An 18,604-nucleotide genomic window follows, 5' to 3' on the forward strand; every position below is an offset into this window, starting at 1 on the left:
CACTAAAGAGGGTTGCTCAAACACAATCCAAGATGATTTGTCAACAGTTTGTCTGAGAACTCATATAAGGGGGCATATTGTCACTGTCTCCCATGGTCTCTTGAACCCTTGTTCAGCCACGTTTTTTGTTGTTGCTCAATTGCTACATCATGTCCAACTGTTTGCAATCCCAAGGACTGTAGCATGCCAGGTTCCTCTGTCCTCCACTATCTCCCAGAGTTTTCTCAAATTCATGTCCATTGACTTGGTGATGCTATTGAACTAACCTCTGCCACCCCATTCTCCTTTTCAGCCACGTGCCATTATACAAACATATATCCACACATATTGATACATTCTCCTTAGTACCACAGGTATGAGCAACTCATACCTTTACAAAGTTAATGCTGGTGGTGTCTGAGGGTGTGCTATAATTTACTCATGCCAAACTGAGTAATCTCATAGCTGGTGATTTGGTTCATCAAATCCTTTGGTAGTACAGAGCTCATTACATCCAAAAAGGTTTTCTTTGTCTCTTTACTGTTTTTTGGATACTCCTCACTGTCACACTGACTGAATCAGAGGGTCATAGCCAAAATTGTGGTTCAAAAACATATTGGGGAATTTAAGATAGAGTTCTGAACATTGAATTAAGAAGGCATGGGGTAGGGAAAAGAAGTCCCCCTTCCAAAGAAACCAAGTGGATTCTGATTCACATCCCTATTGAGAGGCAGAGTTTGAAATGAACTCTTCACTAACACTTGTTTTAGTTTTCTGTCAATAAGGGTACAGGCTCAAAAAAGACAGAATGATCTCAGTTTGTTTCCAATACAAACCATTCAGTATCACAGTACTACAAGTCTATGCCCCAACCACTAATGCCAAAGAAGCTAAAGTTGAACGGTTCTATGATAACCTACAAGTATTTCTAAAACTAACACCAAACAAAGATGTTCTTTTCATCTTAGGGGATTGGAATGCAAAAGTAGGAAGTCAAGAGATATCTGGAGTAACAGGCAAGTTTGGCCTTGAAGTACAAAATGAAGCAGGGCAAAGGATAACAGAATTTTGTTAAGAGAACGCACTGGTCATAGCAAACACCCTCTTCCAGCAACACAAGAGACAACTCTACACATGGCCATCACCAGATAGTCAATACTGAAATCAGATTGATTATATTCTTTGCAGCCGAAGATGGAGAAGATCTCTACAGTCAGCAAAAACAAGACTGGGACCTGACTGTGGCTCAGATCAGAAACTCCTTATTGCCAAATTCAGTCTTAAATTGAAGAAAGTAGGGAAAACCACCAGGCCATTCAGGTATATCCTAAATCAAATCCCTTACAATTATATAGTGGAAGTGACAAATAGATTAAAGGGACTAGGTCTAATAGAATGCCTGAAGAACTATGGATGGAAGTTGGTGACATTGTACAGGAGATGGTGATCAAAAGCATCCCCAAGAAAAAGAAATGCAAAAAGGCAAAATGGTTGTATGAGGAGGACTTACAAATAGCTGAAAGGCAAAGAAGAAAAGGAAAGCTATATCCAACTGAATGCAGAGTTCCAAAGAAAAACAAGGAGAGATAAGAAAGCCTTCCTTAGCGATCAGTGCAAAGAAATAGAAGAAAACAATAGAAAAGGAAAGACTAGAGAGCTCTTCAAGACAATTTGAGATACCAAGGGAACATTTCATGCAAAGATGGGCACAATAAGGACAGAAATAGTATGGACCTAAGAGAAGCAGAAGATATTAAGAAGAGGTGGCAAGAATACACAGAACTATACAAAAAAGATCTTCATGACTCAGATAACCACGATGGTGTGATCTCTCACCTAGAGCCAGACATCCTGGAATGTGAAGTCAAGTGGGCCTTAGGAAGCATCACTAGGAGCAAAGCCAGTGGAGGTGATGGAATTCCAGTTGAACTATTTCAAATCCTAAAAGATGATGCTGTGAAAGTGCTGCACTCAATATGTCAGCAAATTTGGAAAACTCAGCAGTGGCCACAGGACTGGAAAAGGTCAGTTTTCATTCCAGTCCCAAAGAAGGGCAATGCCAAAGAATGCTCAAACTACCACACAGTTGCACTCATTTCACACGCTAGCAAAGTAATGCTCAGAATCCTTCAAGCTAGGCTTCAACAGTACATGAACCAAGAACTTCCCAGATGTTTAAAGTTGGATTTAGAAAAGGCAGAGGAACCAGAGATCAAATTGCCAACATCTGTTGGATCATAGAAAAAGCAAAAGAGTTCCAGAAAAACATCTACTTCTGCTTCATTGACTACACTAAAGCCTTTGACTGTGTGGATCACAACAAACTGTGGAAAATTCTTAAAGAGATGGGAATATCAGATCACCTTACCTGCCCCTCTGAGAAACCTGTATGCAGGTCAAGAAGCAACAGTTAGAACTGGACATGGGACAACAGACTGGCTCAAAGGAGGAAAGAAGTAGGTCAAGGCTGTATATTGTTACCCTGCTTATTTAACTTATATGCAGAGCACACATGTGAAATTCCAGGATGGATGCAGCAGCAGCTGGAATCAAGATTGCTGGAAGAAATATCAATAACCTCAGATATGCAGAGGATACCACCTTTATGGAAGAAAGCAAAGAGGAACTAAAGAGCCTCTTGATGAAGGTGAAAGAGGAGAGTGATAAAGCTTGCTTAAAACTCAGCATTCAAAAAACCTAAGATCATGGCATCCAATCCCATCATGTCATGGCAAATAGATGGGTAAACAGTAGGAACAGTGACAGACTTTATTTGCTTAGGCTCCAAAATCACTGCAGATGGTGACTGTGGCCATGAAATTAAAAGATGCTTGCTCCTTGGAAGAAAAGATATGACAGACCTAGGCAGCGTATTAAAAAGCAGAGACATCACTTTGCCTACAAATGTCCATATATGGTTTTTCCAGTAGTCATGTATGGATGTGAGAATTGTACTGTAAAGAAGGTTGAGCACCGAATAATAGATGTTTTTGAACTGTGGTGTTGGAGATGACTCTTGAGAGCCCCTTGGACTGCAAGCATATCAGTCAATCCTAAAGGAAATCAATCCTAAATATTCATTGGAAGGACTGATGCTGAAGCTGAGGCTCCAATGCTTTGTCTACCTGATGCAAAGAGCCGACTCATTAGAAAAGACACTGATGCTGGGAAGGATTGAAGGCAGGAGGAAAAGGGGCAACAGAGGACAAGATGATTGGATGGTATCATCAACGTGATGGATATGAGTTTGAGCAAGCTGTGGGAGATGGTGAAGGACAGGGAAGCCTGGCATGCTGCAGTCCATGGCATCACAAAGAATTGTACACGACTGAGTGACTGAACAACAACAAAAGTAAGGGTGGGGTAGGCAAAGAGGAACTGGAAATAATGAAATGTGTGGTCCATTATTCCCTACCTTAAAGATTTCTCATAAAATTTAGGAGAAAATACTTGTAGTGTTAAGCTTTATAAATGCCACATGAGTTGTTATGTCAATGATAGTGTTAAGAATTCAGATAAATGAGAAATGAATGGGTAGTGGAGAAGAGAGGGAGAGACCTAGAGAGCAGAAGATTAAGTGAGCTAAAGAAAGAGACAGAAAGAGAGAGAGAGAGAAACAGAGACGTAGAGAATGACTGTGTGAGAGAGTACTAGAGAAAGAACAGAGATGAGAAGCAAAGAGACAGGGTAGAGATGGATGGATGGATGGATGGATGAATAGGTTAGGGGAGGAATATGCCTTGCTTATCACTCTTCTCTAAAGCTTTCCCTGGGTTTTGAGTCTTAGATGGATTAGGGCTGAGGTGAGAAGTTTCTGTACAGAGACAAGAGCAGAATCTGTGTCTTAGAATATTCACCCTTGAATGTGTCCTGAGATAAGTCAGTAAATTCATTTTTTTCACAGCATGTTGAGATCCCTTTTTACATTCTTTTTGCCCTTGTTGCTTTCCTTGTTGTCCTGAAACTTTCATCCTGAGGTGTCCTGCTCTCTTTCTAATTTGCAACAGCGCACCCTCGCATCCGCCTTTTTGTCACTCATGGTGGGATGAACAGTATCATGGAGGCCATCCAGCATGGCGTGCCCATGGTGGGGATTCCTGTCTTTGAAGACCAGGATGAAAACCTTCTCCGAGTAGAAACCAGAAAGTTCGGTGTCTCTATCCAGTTAGAGCAGATGAAGGCTGAGACATTGGCTCTGAAGATGAAGCAAGTCATGGAAGACAAGAGGTGTGCTGCTCTTGGGGCTTGTGGTTCCTTAATGCTTGATGGAGGCATAAGTCATGATGGGCACCACGTGGGTCTTATTACAGTAAAAGCTGAAACTTCCAGGACACAGAATAATATGGGTATACTTTTATATGTTAGCACTTTCAGCACTAAGCATGGGTCTTTGCATGCAGGAATCAATTTGAACTTTTCAAGCAGACCCAGTTGGACAGTGGCAAGACCAGGCCAACAATTTTCCTTGAAAGGAAGTTTTCTGTGCCTATGGTAGAAAGTGTGTGTGTGCATGTGTGTGTGATACAAGGTCTCTAAGAATTCTGAGATCACTTGAGTTAACAACTCCCCTCTGTCTCTGCTGACAGGTACAAATCTGCCACAGAGGCTGCCAGGATCATCAGACGCTCACAGCCTCTGACCCCTGCCCAGCGGCTGGTGGGCTGGATCAACCACATCCTCCAGACAGGGGGTGCAGCCCACCTCAAGCCCCATGCCTTCCAGCAGCCGTGGTATGAGCAGTACCTACTGGACGTCCTCTTGTTCCTGCTGGTGGTCACCCTGGGCACCGCATGGCTCTGTGGGAAGCTTCTGGGCCTGGTAGCCAGGTGGCTGTGTGGGGCCAGGAAACTGAAGAAGGCCTGAGGCAAAGTAGAGCCTTGGAGAGGGTGTGCTGGGGAGCCACTGCTTCTTTGAAGTCTTCCCCCAGCACTGTACTTGCCTCCTCCCCTTCACTTTTACTTGATGATAGAACACGCATTTCCCTTACTTTTTGTCTCTGTTTAGAAATCTTTATGAAGAACTCTTGGGGTGCTTTTTAAAGATACTGTGGTAAAGAATACATCACATGCAATTTACCATTTTAATCATTAAGTAATAGTTCAGTGGCATGAAGTACATTCACTCAGCTGTGCAAACATCATTATCCTCCAATTCCAGAACTCTACTCATCTTTCCAAACTAACATTCCACACAGGTTAAATGATACCCCGCCCCCCAGCTTTCCTTAACCACCATCAAGGTTCTAGCAGCCCATGTCTACTTTTGTGTCTGAATCTACACTTGAGCTTCTGGATTGCCCTTGACCAAGGACGCCTCTCCTCAGCCCAGCCTGCTCCTTCCTCCCTTGTGATCCCTGCACATGGTGCTCTGATCACTCAGCCTCCCTTGTCCAGGAGCCTTCTCAGGCTCTTTCCCCGTTTCTCTTTCACTTTTCATAAAACTCACATGACCTGTTTGGTCAGTTTTTCCTTGTGGGCCTTCCTCTTGCATTTCCTTTTCATCTCATCTTACAGCTCAGGAAGCCTGGCCTCTGTCCTGCAGGTTAGCAGGGACACCCCTGTGAGGACTTGGTCCCCTCCTGTGCAGAGTACCTCCTTCACTCTCAGGCCTGGAGCCTGCCTTTGGTCCACAACTGAGGCCACCTGTTGCCCATGTTTCAATGTTCCGTCCTCAAGATCCCCACTTGAATAATTAGGGTTACGAAAACCTAAGTGGAGAAATGGAACCTCCATGCAAGGCTTGGGGCCTTAGGTCCAGGAGCCATGGCTGGCCCAAACCTTTTGATACAGGAAACATTCCATCTGCCATCCCACCTAGCAAAGAATATCCCTACATGTGGTAAACCCTTAGGGATGACATTCAGTTCCTAGTAACAGAAGCTAGAAAAAGAGTGGCTTACACAGTGGAGTTTTAAAGTGTTTTTTTTATTTCCTGGACACAGCCTGGAGACATGTGGTGGAGAGCTGGGGTGATGACTCATCCTGCTGTCTGTAGCTTAAAAAAAAATTTTTTTTTTGAACACCTGTCCTGTACTGTTCTTCTAAGTTGCCTCTCTGGTTTGTTGTTCTCATGAAATATTTCACCTTCAGTGATCCTGTCTTCCTGTTTGCTTTTGCATTCTGAAATGGAGTTAAATTCCTCCTTAAAAATTTCATCATGTGGTATCCAGTGGATTAAAACATGATGAAGAAAATGTTAGAAACAAGAGATGGCCCTGCAACTGCAATTTTGGGTTGCTTAATTCTGGGCTGTTAATCACATGTCAAAATAGTTCAAAGGAAAACATGAAGCAGTTACTACAAATGCTCCCTGCAGAGATAGGATAAGACCCACACCTGCCAATGTTGGCATGGGGTCTGCCTGGTTGTATGGAGAACTGGGCACCCGGTGTCTACCCAGTTCTCTGAGTTCTTATGCTGCAAGGGAGTCCCACACAATCAGGAGCATGTCAGATGCAGAAGTGAGTGTGTCTGTGTGTGTCAGAGATAAGGTTTTATTTCTCTAATTCTTAATGAAATCTCATAAACTGGCCTCTGACATAAATTCCTTGAGGGACAGACATGCAGCCCTATCTGGGTTGTCACTGGAATGAATGACCAGAGTTTTATTCCCCTCATAGGCAACACAGGGACCTAAGGATGAGGCTCCCTGGCTGGTAACTCCCTCTTTCCTGCTCTCACCACAAAATCCTCCCTGACGATCAGGTAACTCAGTGAAGCCAACCCTTTCTGCTGCTTTCTAGGCTCTGTCCCAGTCCAGGAAATCTGATCAATAGCAGTCTGTGAGCCAGAATGAGGCCTCCAGCTTGTTCCCTTCAAGTGTCCTCTGCAGGACTGGCTGCCAGCATGGCCTTGATAGCATGGAAATCCGATCTCATCACTCTCTGATCACAGTCCTTTGTTGGCTCCCATTGCAGGGAATACAAGGTCTCTGTTTCTTTCTGGCAACTGCAGCAGGCACATCTTGAAAATTCTGAAATAGACCCACTGAATATGTTCTGTTGATTTTTGACAAAAGTGCAAAGACAATTCAATGGAAAAAGAAAAATCTTTTCAGCAAATTGTACTGGAACAATTGTATATCTGAATGGGATTTGGCCTTAATTTAATACACACAAAGGATATTTTTTATAAATATTTCATTGAAGTATAGTTGATTTACAGTGTTGTGTTAATTTCTGCTGGACATCAAAGTGGTTCAGTTATTTATTATGTATATATGTGTGTATATATATATATACACATTCTTTTTCATAGTCTTTTCCACAATGGTTTATCACAGGATATTGAAATAGTTCCCTGTGCTAGACAGTAGGACCTTGTTGTTTATCGTTCTCTATATATAGTAGTTTGCATCTGTAACTCCAAACTCCTGATTCCTCTCTTCCCCAACCCCGCATACCCCTACCCTCTTTGAAAACTATGTCTTTCTCTATGTCTGTGAGTCTGTTTCTGTTTCAGACAGGTTTATTTGTGTCGTATTTTAGGTTTTGCATATAAGTGCGATCATATGGCATTTTCTCTTTGTCTTTCTGAGTTCACTTAGTATGATAATCTCTAGTTTCATCCATGTTGCTGCCAATGGCGTTAATGCATTCTTTTCCATGGTGTATGTGCACCACATCTCCTTATCCGTTCATCTGTCAGTAGACATTCAGGTTGTTTCCTGTGCTGGCTATTATGCATAGTGCTGCTATGAACATAAGGGTACATGGATCTCACAAAAGGATTTTGATTGGACTTCATACCACACAAAATGAACTCAAAGTGTATCAAAAAGGCCTAAACATAAATGCTGAGAGTATAAAAGTTCCAAAAGAAAGTCTTCGTAGTGTAGGTATTTATTGAATTACCACTCTTATTCAAAACATTGACAATACCAATAGTTGGCAAGGAGATAGGGCTACTGGAATCCATATGTTTCACTGCTGATGGGAACATAAAGTGATTCAGCCACTTAGGAAAGTTGCTCTACAGATTCCCAAACAGTTAAGCATCCACTTACCATTTGACTGAGCCATTCCAATTCCAGGTATTTATTTAAGTTAAATGAAAACATGTGTCCACCTGAAAACTTGAATATAAATGTTCACAGTGGCTTTATTTGTAACAGCTTCAGATTAAGAAAATTGGTGAATGGATTAACACATTGTGGAACATCCATAAAAGAACTATGGCTCAGCAATAGAAAGGAACATGCTACTGATGTACCCAACTGTATCCATGAATCTCAAAATGATCTTGCTGAGCAAAAGAAGCCAGACTTCAGAGAAATATATATCCACATGATTCACATATAAATTCAAGAAAATGTAAACCAACCTCTGCTGACAAAAGGTAGACTATTGTTTGCATGGGGCTATAGGCTGTGGGAGGGTGGACTGTAAATGGGGTGATGGAAATGTTTTGTATCTTGATTTCAGTGGTGGTTTTGTAGCTGGGTACATCCATCAAAAGTGGATGCCATTTTTTATACACAGATTAGACTTTAAAATTGATTTGAAAACCTCTATGGATAATACATGTTTTTAAGTGTTTTTCTATTTGAGTACCTCAAATTTTAGTATTTGGGAGTTATTGTTGCATTCAAATATAACTGAAAATGCAAATATATTATAATTTCCAAATTTCAAAAAAGGAGGAGATATATGTATGCAAGAAGTAGGGCCATTTTCTGGAGAGGACTAATTGTAAAATCCTTGGTCAGATTAGGGGTCAAGTTCACATACTCAGACCTAATCCATGTCTATTTTATGAGTGGTTTCCTGGGTTATTCCATAATTATGACATAGAATTACACATTTTAGAAATTATAAGTGCAGGAAAATATTTAATTTTGAGCTTTAATGGACATTAAACATGATATGAACTAAGGATTTATGCATTAAATACCTATTTTTGGAGGTTCATTTTAAGATTCTGAGATGAAGTTCAAGATGTCATGTACGTTTCCTTTCATTGTTGTTGTGCTTACCTGTTTTTGCATCACCACCAGCTGTGATCTCATATTGATACTTTTGTGTATCAGTGTATACCAATGCTCTGTAGATGTGATTTTCCCTTATGCCAACCTCTCTTTTTAAAAAAATTAATTATTTTAATTGGAGGCTAATTACTTTACAATATTGTAGTGTTTTCTTGCCATACATTGACATGAATCAGCCATGGGTGTACATGTGTCTCCCATCCTGAACCCCCTCTCCCACCTCCTTCCCCATCCCATCCGTCAGGGTCATCCCAGTGGACTGGCCCTGAACACCCTGTCTCATGCATCGAACCTGGACTGGCAATCTGTTTCACATATGGTAATATACATGTTTAAATGTTGTTCTCTCAAATCATCCCACACTTGCCTTCTCCCACAGAGTCCAAAAGTCTGTTCTTTACATCTGTGTCTCTTTTGCTGTCTCACATATAAGGTTATTGTTACCATCTTTCTAAATTCCATTTATATGTGTTAATATGCTGTATTGGTGTTTTTCTTTCTGACTTACTTCACTCTGTATAATAGGCTCCACTTTCATCCACCTCATTAGAACTGATTCAAATGTATTCTTTTTAATGGCTGAGTAATACTCCACTGTGTATATGTACCACAGCTTTCTTATCCATTCATCTGCTGATGGACATCTAGGTTGCTTCTATGTCCTGGCTATTATAATCAGTGCTGAATGAACATTGGGGTACACATGTTTCTTTCAATTCTGGTTTCCTCAGTGTGTATGCCCAGCAGTGGGATTGCTGGGTCATATAGCAGTTCTATTTCCAGCTTTTTAAGGAATCTCCACCCTGTTCTCCATAGTGGCTGTACTAGTTTGCATTCCCACCAACATTGTAAGAGGGCTCCCTTTTCTCCACACCCTCTCCAGAACTTTTTGTTTGTAGACTTTTGGATAGCAGCCATACTGACTGGCATGAGATGGTACCTCATAGTGGTTTTGATTTGCATTTCTCTGATAATGAGTGATGTTGAGCATCTTTTCATGTGTTTGTTAGCCATCTGCATGTCTTCTTTGGAGAAATGTCTGTTTAGTTCTTTGGCCCATTTTTTGATTGGGTCATTTATTTTTCTGGAATTGAGCTGCAGGAGTTGGTTGTATACTTTTTAGATTAATTCTTTGTCAGTTGCTTCATTTGCTATTATTTTCTCCCATTCTGAAGGTTGCCTTTTCACATTGCTTATAGTTTCCTTCGTTGTGCAAAAGCTTTCAATTTTAACTAAGTCCCATTTGTTTATTTTTGCTTTTATTTCTGTTACTCTGGGAGGTGGGTCATAGAGGATCCTGCTGTGATTTATGTCAGAGAGTGTTTTGCCTATGTTTTCCTTTAGGAGTTCTATAGTTTCTGGTCTTACATGTAGATCTTTAATCCATTTTGAATTTATTTTTGTGTATGGTGTTAGAAAGTACCCTAGTTTCATTTTTTTTACAAGTGGTTGACCAGTTTTCCCAGAACCACTTGTTCAAGAGTTTATCTTTTCTCCATTGTATAGTCTTGCCTCCTTTGTCAAAGATAAGGTGTCCATAGGTGCATGGATTTATCACTGGGCTTTCTATTTTGTTCCATTGATCTATATTTCTGTCTTTGTGCCAGTGCCATACTGTCTTAATGCATGTCAACCTTTCTTTGTTTGGTTTATCACACCCTAATTGCAAGTTATTGCAAGGTGATTACATTGTTTATTTAAATGTCAACCAGTTATTCAAGTGAAAGGAAGTAAATGAAATGTATGTGGTCTTACACAAACTCCTACTTAGTACAGGACTTAACTTCTTCTGAAAAGCAGATATTGTATTTTAAATAGCCTTCATATAAATGCATTTAATCCAGGTCAACAGTTTGATTCAACCAACACTGACTGAGTTCATCTCTGTACAGTGTACCGTGCTGAGCACCTTGGAACGTACAAAGATGATCCAGACTTTCCTGGCCCTCTACTGGCTCTCAGTTTCCCATTATCTTACTGTTTAATTAAAAGGCAGATGATCTGTCATTGGTGGTGCATCTTCTCTAAGTGATTACTCCCTAAAAGCTTATTAGTTTGGCTTAGTAATTTCGCAGCAATTTCACGTTGTTGTGTTAGTCGCTCAGTCATGTCTGACTCTTTTCAACCCCATGGACTGTAGCCTGCCATGCCCCTATATTCATGGAATTCTCCAGGCAAGGATACTGGAGTGGGTTGCCATGCCCTCCTCCAGGGGGAGCTTCCCAACCTGGGGATTGAACCTGGGTCTCCTGCATTGCAGGCAGATTCTTTACCATTTGAGCCACCAGGGAAGCCCAATTTCACTTAGTGAAAGTCAAACAGACAGCTTGATGCCATAAGGTCAGCTGCTGCAAGAAGGGGCATTTCTGGATGAAAATGGCTAGTGGTGTGTGGCGAAGACACTCAGAACAAGCCTGCAGTGGGTGGGGAGCACATCTAATCCCTGTCAGTGTCAGCACCAGCTTAGTGCTTGATCACAGTCATGAACCATAGGCAGAGGCCCTCAGCATCCAACCCCCCAAAAGAGAAAAGGACTTATTTTCAAACAAGTGGCTTTTTTTTTTTTTGGCCCTTCAATTTACATTCTGCTGGAAATCCCCTCAACCAAGACAAATCTCCATTAAGATCCACAGAGAACACACCCCCTTGACCTCCAGGGTAATTCTGAGAAATTGACAAGGTAGATTTAGAGTCTACTCTAGAGATTGTAGAAATCAATGGCCACAGTTGCCTGAGAATACATATAATGTAAGATAAGAACAGATCTTCATGGTTCTGGTCTTCCATTCTTTGTGTCACTTCATTATGGAAGCAAGAAAAGCGGCAGAGATGATGAAGGGAGGAGAGATGCCATAGATACAATGAGAGAGAACATAATTCAGGAGTTCTTTTTCTAAACAGGACCACTTCTCCTCTGGCAAACTTATTGTTAGGGAACAAGTATAAAAAAAGATGAGAAGTGAAAAAAAGAGGAGAAAGGAAAAAAAAAAAACAACAAACACCAGGGATGGAAACAGTGGGAAATGACATCTTCTCTGTGTGTCTGTGAGAAGGTGGGAGAACTTTGAATCACCTGTAATTATACCTGCCTGCTCCCTTGTGTTATGATGTTAAGTCTCACCTGATAATTAGACACTCTAGCAGCAAGTCATCTGGAGACAACAGAAGGGCAGGAAAGATTTGCCTAAAGAAGGAAGAGAATTTGCTTAACATTATCTTATAAAACCTAGGAGGCAAGTTTTATGCCCTTCTAGAAACCAAACAATTGCCAGTCAACTTCCGGCTGGCTTCTCTCCTAGGGTAAACAGCTCAGGCTTTGACAGTCACTGCATTTCCTAGGCAACAGAAGTGTAAACTCAAGAAAAGGTAGGGCCGGGATCACGATTGACAATGAGCTGAGCCAATGAGACTGTAAGTTTGCAGTAGTGATTCCAAGATATCCAATTGGCAGGAAGAAGGCAGATCAGGAGGCGTGAGGATGGAAGGTAAGAGGGAGGGGGCAAAGGGGGATGGGAGGGGACCAGTCTTCCCAGTTGCAAGAGAGAGCGTCCATAGTTTCAGTTCAAAGCAACTGGTGGCAACAGATTAGCATTTAAGGTAAATCAAAGTTTTTTTTTCCATTAACATTATATTGATTTGATCACTTTTGTTTCACTTTAGCTAAAAAGGAAAGAAGACAGTAGATGTGACTTTCTAAAAAGAAAATCAAAATGTTTATGAGCATTCTTGGCTGGCGGCCTAGCATGGAAATGGCCTGGTACTGGGAGAGGTATTTGTCATCTTTGTGTAGGGTGCTTGGACAAGCATGTAGAAAATCAATCTCCTTCAGTAAGGGAGAAGGAAGCAACCACCGGTGGGCAGTCACTAGGTCCTGGGTGCTTGAGTGTGAAGTGTTTGGGTAAATTGCTGTAAGGAGCCTGTATGACCATTGATAAAACAGTTTCAGGAAGGTTAAATATCTCCAAGTTAAAAACAATGAAAAGATTGAGCTTTGCTTTAGACTTTGGTTTGTCTAACATTCTAAGCTATGTTATTTCTGTGACACCTTGCCTGCTGAACTGACCACTTAGAATCAGATAAGAATCAGAATTCTTATTAAACTGACACAGTATGTTAAAAATTTTCCTAAAGAGTTGATTGGATTGGTCACGAAGTTGAAAAGAACCTTAGCAAATGGTAATACCATTTATCCAGGTGTCCAACCCCCTGGCCTCCAGTCTGGGGCATAGTTAAAACACACTAAGTAGATGGAATTCTCGCTTGTTTTTAAATCTCTTATTTTTTCCTCAAAATCTTACAACTACAGAAATCTTTTGATTTTGTCATTGTGTATTTTAAAGAGTGAGATTTAAATTGTGAACATTCATTTGTATTTCTATTCAAATAGTAATTATCTAATAATACTAATGATGAATTCCAGTAGTAGTCTGTAGTATTCTGTTAAGTGTTGATAATAGGAAACTTAAAGGTCTATGCCTTTAAGGACCTAGCAGGAGAGGCAGTCCCGAAAGAGAAGAGTTATGTCATAGTGCAGTGTGGATGTCTGTGGGCTTTGCACAGATTATACCAAGGAAGATGCAGGCTGTTTCACTCTGAAGAGAGTGGTTATATGAGGCTTCACCATAGTGGTTCTACAAGGAAGAGTAGGATTTCCCTAGACCAACAAGGGAGAGAGGGTGTTCCTGAAAATGGGAGTTCATGTACAAAGGCACAGAGGTCCAGAACACCATGATGTGTTTGTGGAGTATGAATGAGTATGGATGTAGAATAGATTGTGAAGGGATGGAGATTAGTAGAAAAAAGACTGGAGAGATAGGCAGGGCCAATGTTGATGCTAAGATGTTTTCTCTTTACCTGTACACAGTGGGGAGCAACCAAAGGATCTTAGACTTGAGTATGCAATTCAGATTTCCATGTTATGAAGATCACTCGGCCAGTCATCTGAATGATAGATTGGAAGGACAAGATTGGAGGCTGGGAACCAGTTGAGGGGAAATTTCCACAATGGAAATAGGAGAAGACCAGGTCCTGGGCTAAAGTGATATCCATGGCAATGGAGGCAGGGGAAGGAACAGATTCCGGAGGTGTCAAAATGGTGATATTTTAGGAAATTGGCTGCTAATTCAAGGCACAGGGTGAAAAGGAGTCTAGGATGATGTTCAATTAATGACCTGGAAGAGGCAAAGATAATGAGTTTGGTTCTGGTACATTAAACTTGCAATGTTTGTAGGTTATTAAAGTGCACATTTTGTGTGGAAATTTGAGATCTGGCTCTGGGGCTTAGGGGAGTGAACAAGTTGGAATAAAGATAAGGGATGAGTTGTAATAAACAGCGGATGAAGCTGAGATTGCTGCAGGATATATGAGAGTGAGAAGAGGATAAATCATTGAATCCTGGAAAATAGTAGCGTTTAAAGACAAGGGAGACACCAAAGAGATCAGACCCGAGAGGGAGATAGGAAGCTAGATTTATAGACACTGAGAGAAAAGAGTTTCAAGAAGGATTGAAAAAGGTCTTGCTGGGAGGAGTGAAACAGGGTGACCGTTGAAGTTGGCAGTCAGGCTGGTAATGACTTCCTGAGCATATGTTCTCTGGAGTGACAGAGTGAAAACCAGACTGCAGTGGACTGAAGTAGGAATGGGGCACAAGAAAGTTAAAAACAGAGTCTCTTCCAAGTAGTTTGGCTTTGAAGGATGAGAGCTGGAGGGAGTCTAGGGCTGAGGGACCACTGCAGATTCATGAATGAAAGGGAGCAGTTGCTTACAGATATAGAGAGGGAGGGGGAGTCTGAGGATGGGGGAGTGAGAGGTATAAGCTGTTGGGTGTAAGAGGTCGAAAAGAGTTGAACATGACTGAGCCACTAACACTTTCTCTGCTTGCCCTCCAAGCTCCCTGCTGGTGCCTCCTGTGAGCTGAATTCACCTGAAGCCTTAAAGCAAAGAAATCTGGTTAATGCAGTTCATAGAGGTCAACCTCCTGTAGCACAGATGTGGATGGAGAATGGGGCAGAGGAGGGGCTGGGCAAACAGAATATTGAGCTCAGCGTCCCTGGTGACTCATGGTAAAGAATCTGCCTGCAGTGCAGGAGACCTGGGTATGATCCCTGGGTTGGGACGATCCCCTGGAAGAGGGCATGTCAACCCATTCCAGTATTCTTGCCTGGAGAATCCCATGGACAGAGGGACCTGGCAGGCTACAGTCCTTGGGGTCGCAGAGTCAGACACAACTGAGTGACTAACACTTTCACTTTCAGTGAAAGATAATCCAGATAATCCAGAGGCTGAGGAGATTTAGGAGATTGATAATGGAATAAGGGATTGAGGAAAGTCTGGTGTCTCTGCACGGGAGCTCTTGGTCTCAAGGGACATGCCTCGCCTGGTAACTTGTAGTTGTGATGGGTGCGCAGGTGCAAAGAGCAGAGTGTTTAGTTTCTGGTATCAGCTTTTTCTTTCATCTCTTTAATTAATACATTCAACAGACTTTACCCTACTGAATTTTCCTTACAAATTTTTGATCTTCATTCTGGTCTCAGTTTTGTATATTAAAAAATAGCAAGGTGCGTAGAAGCAGTTTTATATGTTCCAGAAACAAACAAGCTGGCATTTGGGAGAAGACAGTGTTACAGGAATGATCACTGTGGGTGCAGAAAGGCCACGGCTGCCTCCACAGGACACTAATGTCTGTGAATGTTCCCACCATCCATGATGTTCTTGCACACCTCCAGGCATGATTCCATTGCCACCCAGGACCCTGTTTTCCCTCCAGTGCTCCTACATATTTTCAAAACCTGAAGCCAAATAGAATTAAGATTTCCCCAATACTTCAAAGTGTCCAGTGTCATTTGTGCGAGCAGGGCAGTACTTATGGTGGATTCACGTGGCTGTAAGGCAGAAACCAACACAGAATTGTCAAGCAATTGTGTGTGTGTGTGTGTGTGTGTGTGTGTGTGTTAGTCGCTCGGTGTGTTTGACTCTGCGAACCCGTGGACCATAGCCCACCAGGCTCCTCTGCCTATGGACTTCTCTAGGCAAGAATACTTGAGTGGGTTGCCATTTCCTTCTCCAGAGGATCTTTTCAATCCAGGAATTGAACCTGGGTCTCCCACATTGCAGGCAGATTCTTTACTGACTGAGCTACCAGGGAAGCTCCTGTAAAGCAATTATCCTCCAACTAAAACTAAATTTTACAGAATGCTCTTACTTTCTTTGGAAGCTCTGTTTTGTGTGTATAACCTCTGCAGTTGTCCTTGACCTCAACAAGAGCTCTTCACACAGAAGGGACAGGCGAAAGTGCTCCAGGAACTTCCAAGGCCAGTTGTCCTCACTAAGTGTGCTTTGGCTGCAATATTGCTAATAAGCTCGTCTCAGGTTTAATATATGAATGATTTATGATGACTACAGTAGTTCCTTGTTTAAAAAAGGAATATTTTCTGAAATGTTGTGGTAATTTACAAAAGCCCCCTGGGGAAGTGGCAGGTGCAGAAGACCCCATTCAGAACTTTGGTTCTGCTACTTATGTCTGAACTTACTCAATCTCTTTGTACCTATCTCTTTATTTTGTGAAATAGAAATGTGCACGCATGCTAAGTCGCTTCAGTTGTATCTGACTCTTTGGGACCCTATGGACTGTAGCCTGCTCAGCTTCTCCATCCCTACCATTCTCCAGGCAAGAATATGGGAGTGGGTTGCTATGCCCTCCTCCAGGGGATCTTCCTGACCTAGGGATCAAACTTGTGTCTCCTATGTCTCCTGCATTGGAAGGCAGGTTCTTTACCACTAGTGTGACCTGGGAAATAGGAATAGTTCTCTTTAATGTACGTAAAAACACTTACAGCAGAGAGCCTGACAGAGCCCATCCTCAATAAATGACCTCTCTTCTAGTATGATGTTTCCTTTGTGAGGTTGCTAGAGGCTGCACCCTATTTCTCTATCAGTCACCCAGTTGTGTCCAACTCTTTGTGACCCTATGGATTCTCCAGGCAAGAATACTGGAGTGGGTTGCCACTTCCTCCTCCAGGGGATCTTCCCCACCCAGGGATTGAACCCACATCTGCTTCTGCTGCATTGGTAGACAGATTCTTTACCACTGAGCCACCTGGGAAACCCTACTTCTGTATAGGATCAGATGCTGAATAGTCAAAGCTTTGTAGGCCAGAAGGTCTCTGTAGCAGCTATTCAGCTTGGCAGTTGTGGGTTGAAAATAGCCACAGGTAACACATAAGCAAGCATATGTGGCTATTTTCTAATAAAACTTTACCAAACTAGGCAGAGGAGCAAATTCAGCCCGTGGGCTGTGATTTGATGTCCTCAGGCCTAGTTCATCTTAGGCTATGTTTGCCTAAACTCAGAATATGCTTGATAACAACATGTGTTCAGTTCAGTTCAGTTCAGTTCAGTCACTCAGTTGTGTCCGACTCTTTGCAACCCCATGAATCGCAGCACGCCAGGCCTCCCTGTCCATCACCAACTCCCGGAGTTCACTCAGACTCACGTCCATCGAGTTAGTGATGCCATCCAGCCATCTCATCCTCTGTCGTCCCCTTCTCCTCCTGCCCCCAATCCCTCCCAGCATTAGACTCTTTTCCAATGAGTCAACTCTTCGCATGAGGTGGCTAAAGTACTGGAGTTTCAGCTTTAGCATCATTCCTTCCAAAGAAATCCCAGGGCTGACAATGGAGAACAGTGTGGAGATTCCTTAAAAAACTGGAAATGGAACTGCCTTATGATCCAGCAATCCCACTGCTGGGCATACACACTGAGGAAACCAGAAGGGAAAGAGACACGTGTACTCCAATGTTCATCGCAGCACTGTTTATAATAGCCAGGACATGGAAGCAACCTAGATGTCCATCAGCAGATGAATGGATAAGAAAGCTATGGTACATATACACAATGGAGTATTACTCAGCCATTAAAAATACATTTGAATCAGTTCTAATGAGGTGGATGAAACTGGAGCCTGTTATACAGAGTGAAGTAAGCCAGAAAGAAAAACACCAATACAGTATACTAACGCATATATATGGAATTTAGAAAGATGGTAACAATAACCCTGTATACGAGACAGCAAAAGAGACACTGATATATAGAACAGTCTTATGGACTCTGTGGGAGAGGGAGAGGGTGGGAAGATTTGGGAGAATGACATTGAAACATGTATAACATCATGTATGAAATGAGTCGCCAGTCCAGGTTCGATGCACAATACTGGATGCTTGGGGCTGGTGCACTGGGACGACCCAGAGGGATGGTGTGGGGAGGGAGGAGGGAGGAGGGTTCAGGATGGGGAACGCATGTATACCTGTGGTGGATACATTTCAATATTTGGCAAAACCAATACAATTTTGTAAAGTTTAAAAATAAAATTAAAAAAAAAAAAAGAACTGGAAACAAAACAACAAAAAAAGAAATCCCAGGGCTGATCTCCTTCAGAATGGACTGGTTGGACCTCCTTGCAGTCCAAGGGACTCTCAAGAGTCTTCTCCAACACCACAGTTCAAAAGCATCAATTCTTCAGCGCTCAGCCTTCTTCACGGTCCAACTCTCACATCCATACACGACCACAGGAAAAACCATAGCCTTGACTAGACGGACCTTTGTTGGCAAAGTAATGTCTGACCTTATTCGTTTTGGAAGAACT

The 18,604-nt window shown here is 42.1% G+C and overlaps 2 protein-coding genes across 4 annotated transcripts in view; both read left to right on the forward strand.

The window, feature by feature from the left end:
* The window catches only part of LOC129632922 (UDP-glucuronosyltransferase 3A1-like), a 38,832-nt gene extending 32,901 nt beyond the window's left edge, over positions 1 to 5,931 (forward strand). For both annotated transcript variants that reach the window (XM_055554671.1, XM_055554672.1), the window contains 2 exons: positions 3,987 to 4,206; positions 4,566 to 5,931. In XM_055554671.1, coding sequence (XP_055410646.1) covers positions 3,987 to 4,206; positions 4,566 to 4,842 — 497 coding nt within the window. In that variant the 3' untranslated portion in view covers positions 4,843 to 5,931. The remainder of the gene's footprint in view (positions 1 to 3,986; positions 4,207 to 4,565) is intronic.
* A 6,544-nt stretch (positions 5,932 to 12,475) lies between these two features.
* Positions 12,476 to 18,604, forward strand: part of CAPSL (calcyphosine like) — a 29,178-nt gene continuing 23,049 nt past the window's right edge. For both annotated transcript variants that reach the window (XM_055554732.1, XM_055554733.1), the window contains exon 1: positions 12,476 to 12,561. The gene's annotated coding sequence lies outside the window, so the exon portion shown is untranslated. The remainder of the gene's footprint in view (positions 12,562 to 18,604) is intronic.

Source organism: Bubalus kerabau, chromosome 18 (genome assembly GCF_029407905.1).
Source record: "Bubalus kerabau isolate K-KA32 ecotype Philippines breed swamp buffalo chromosome 18, PCC_UOA_SB_1v2, whole genome shotgun sequence".
Taxonomy (NCBI): domain Eukaryota; kingdom Metazoa; phylum Chordata; class Mammalia; order Artiodactyla; family Bovidae; genus Bubalus; species Bubalus kerabau.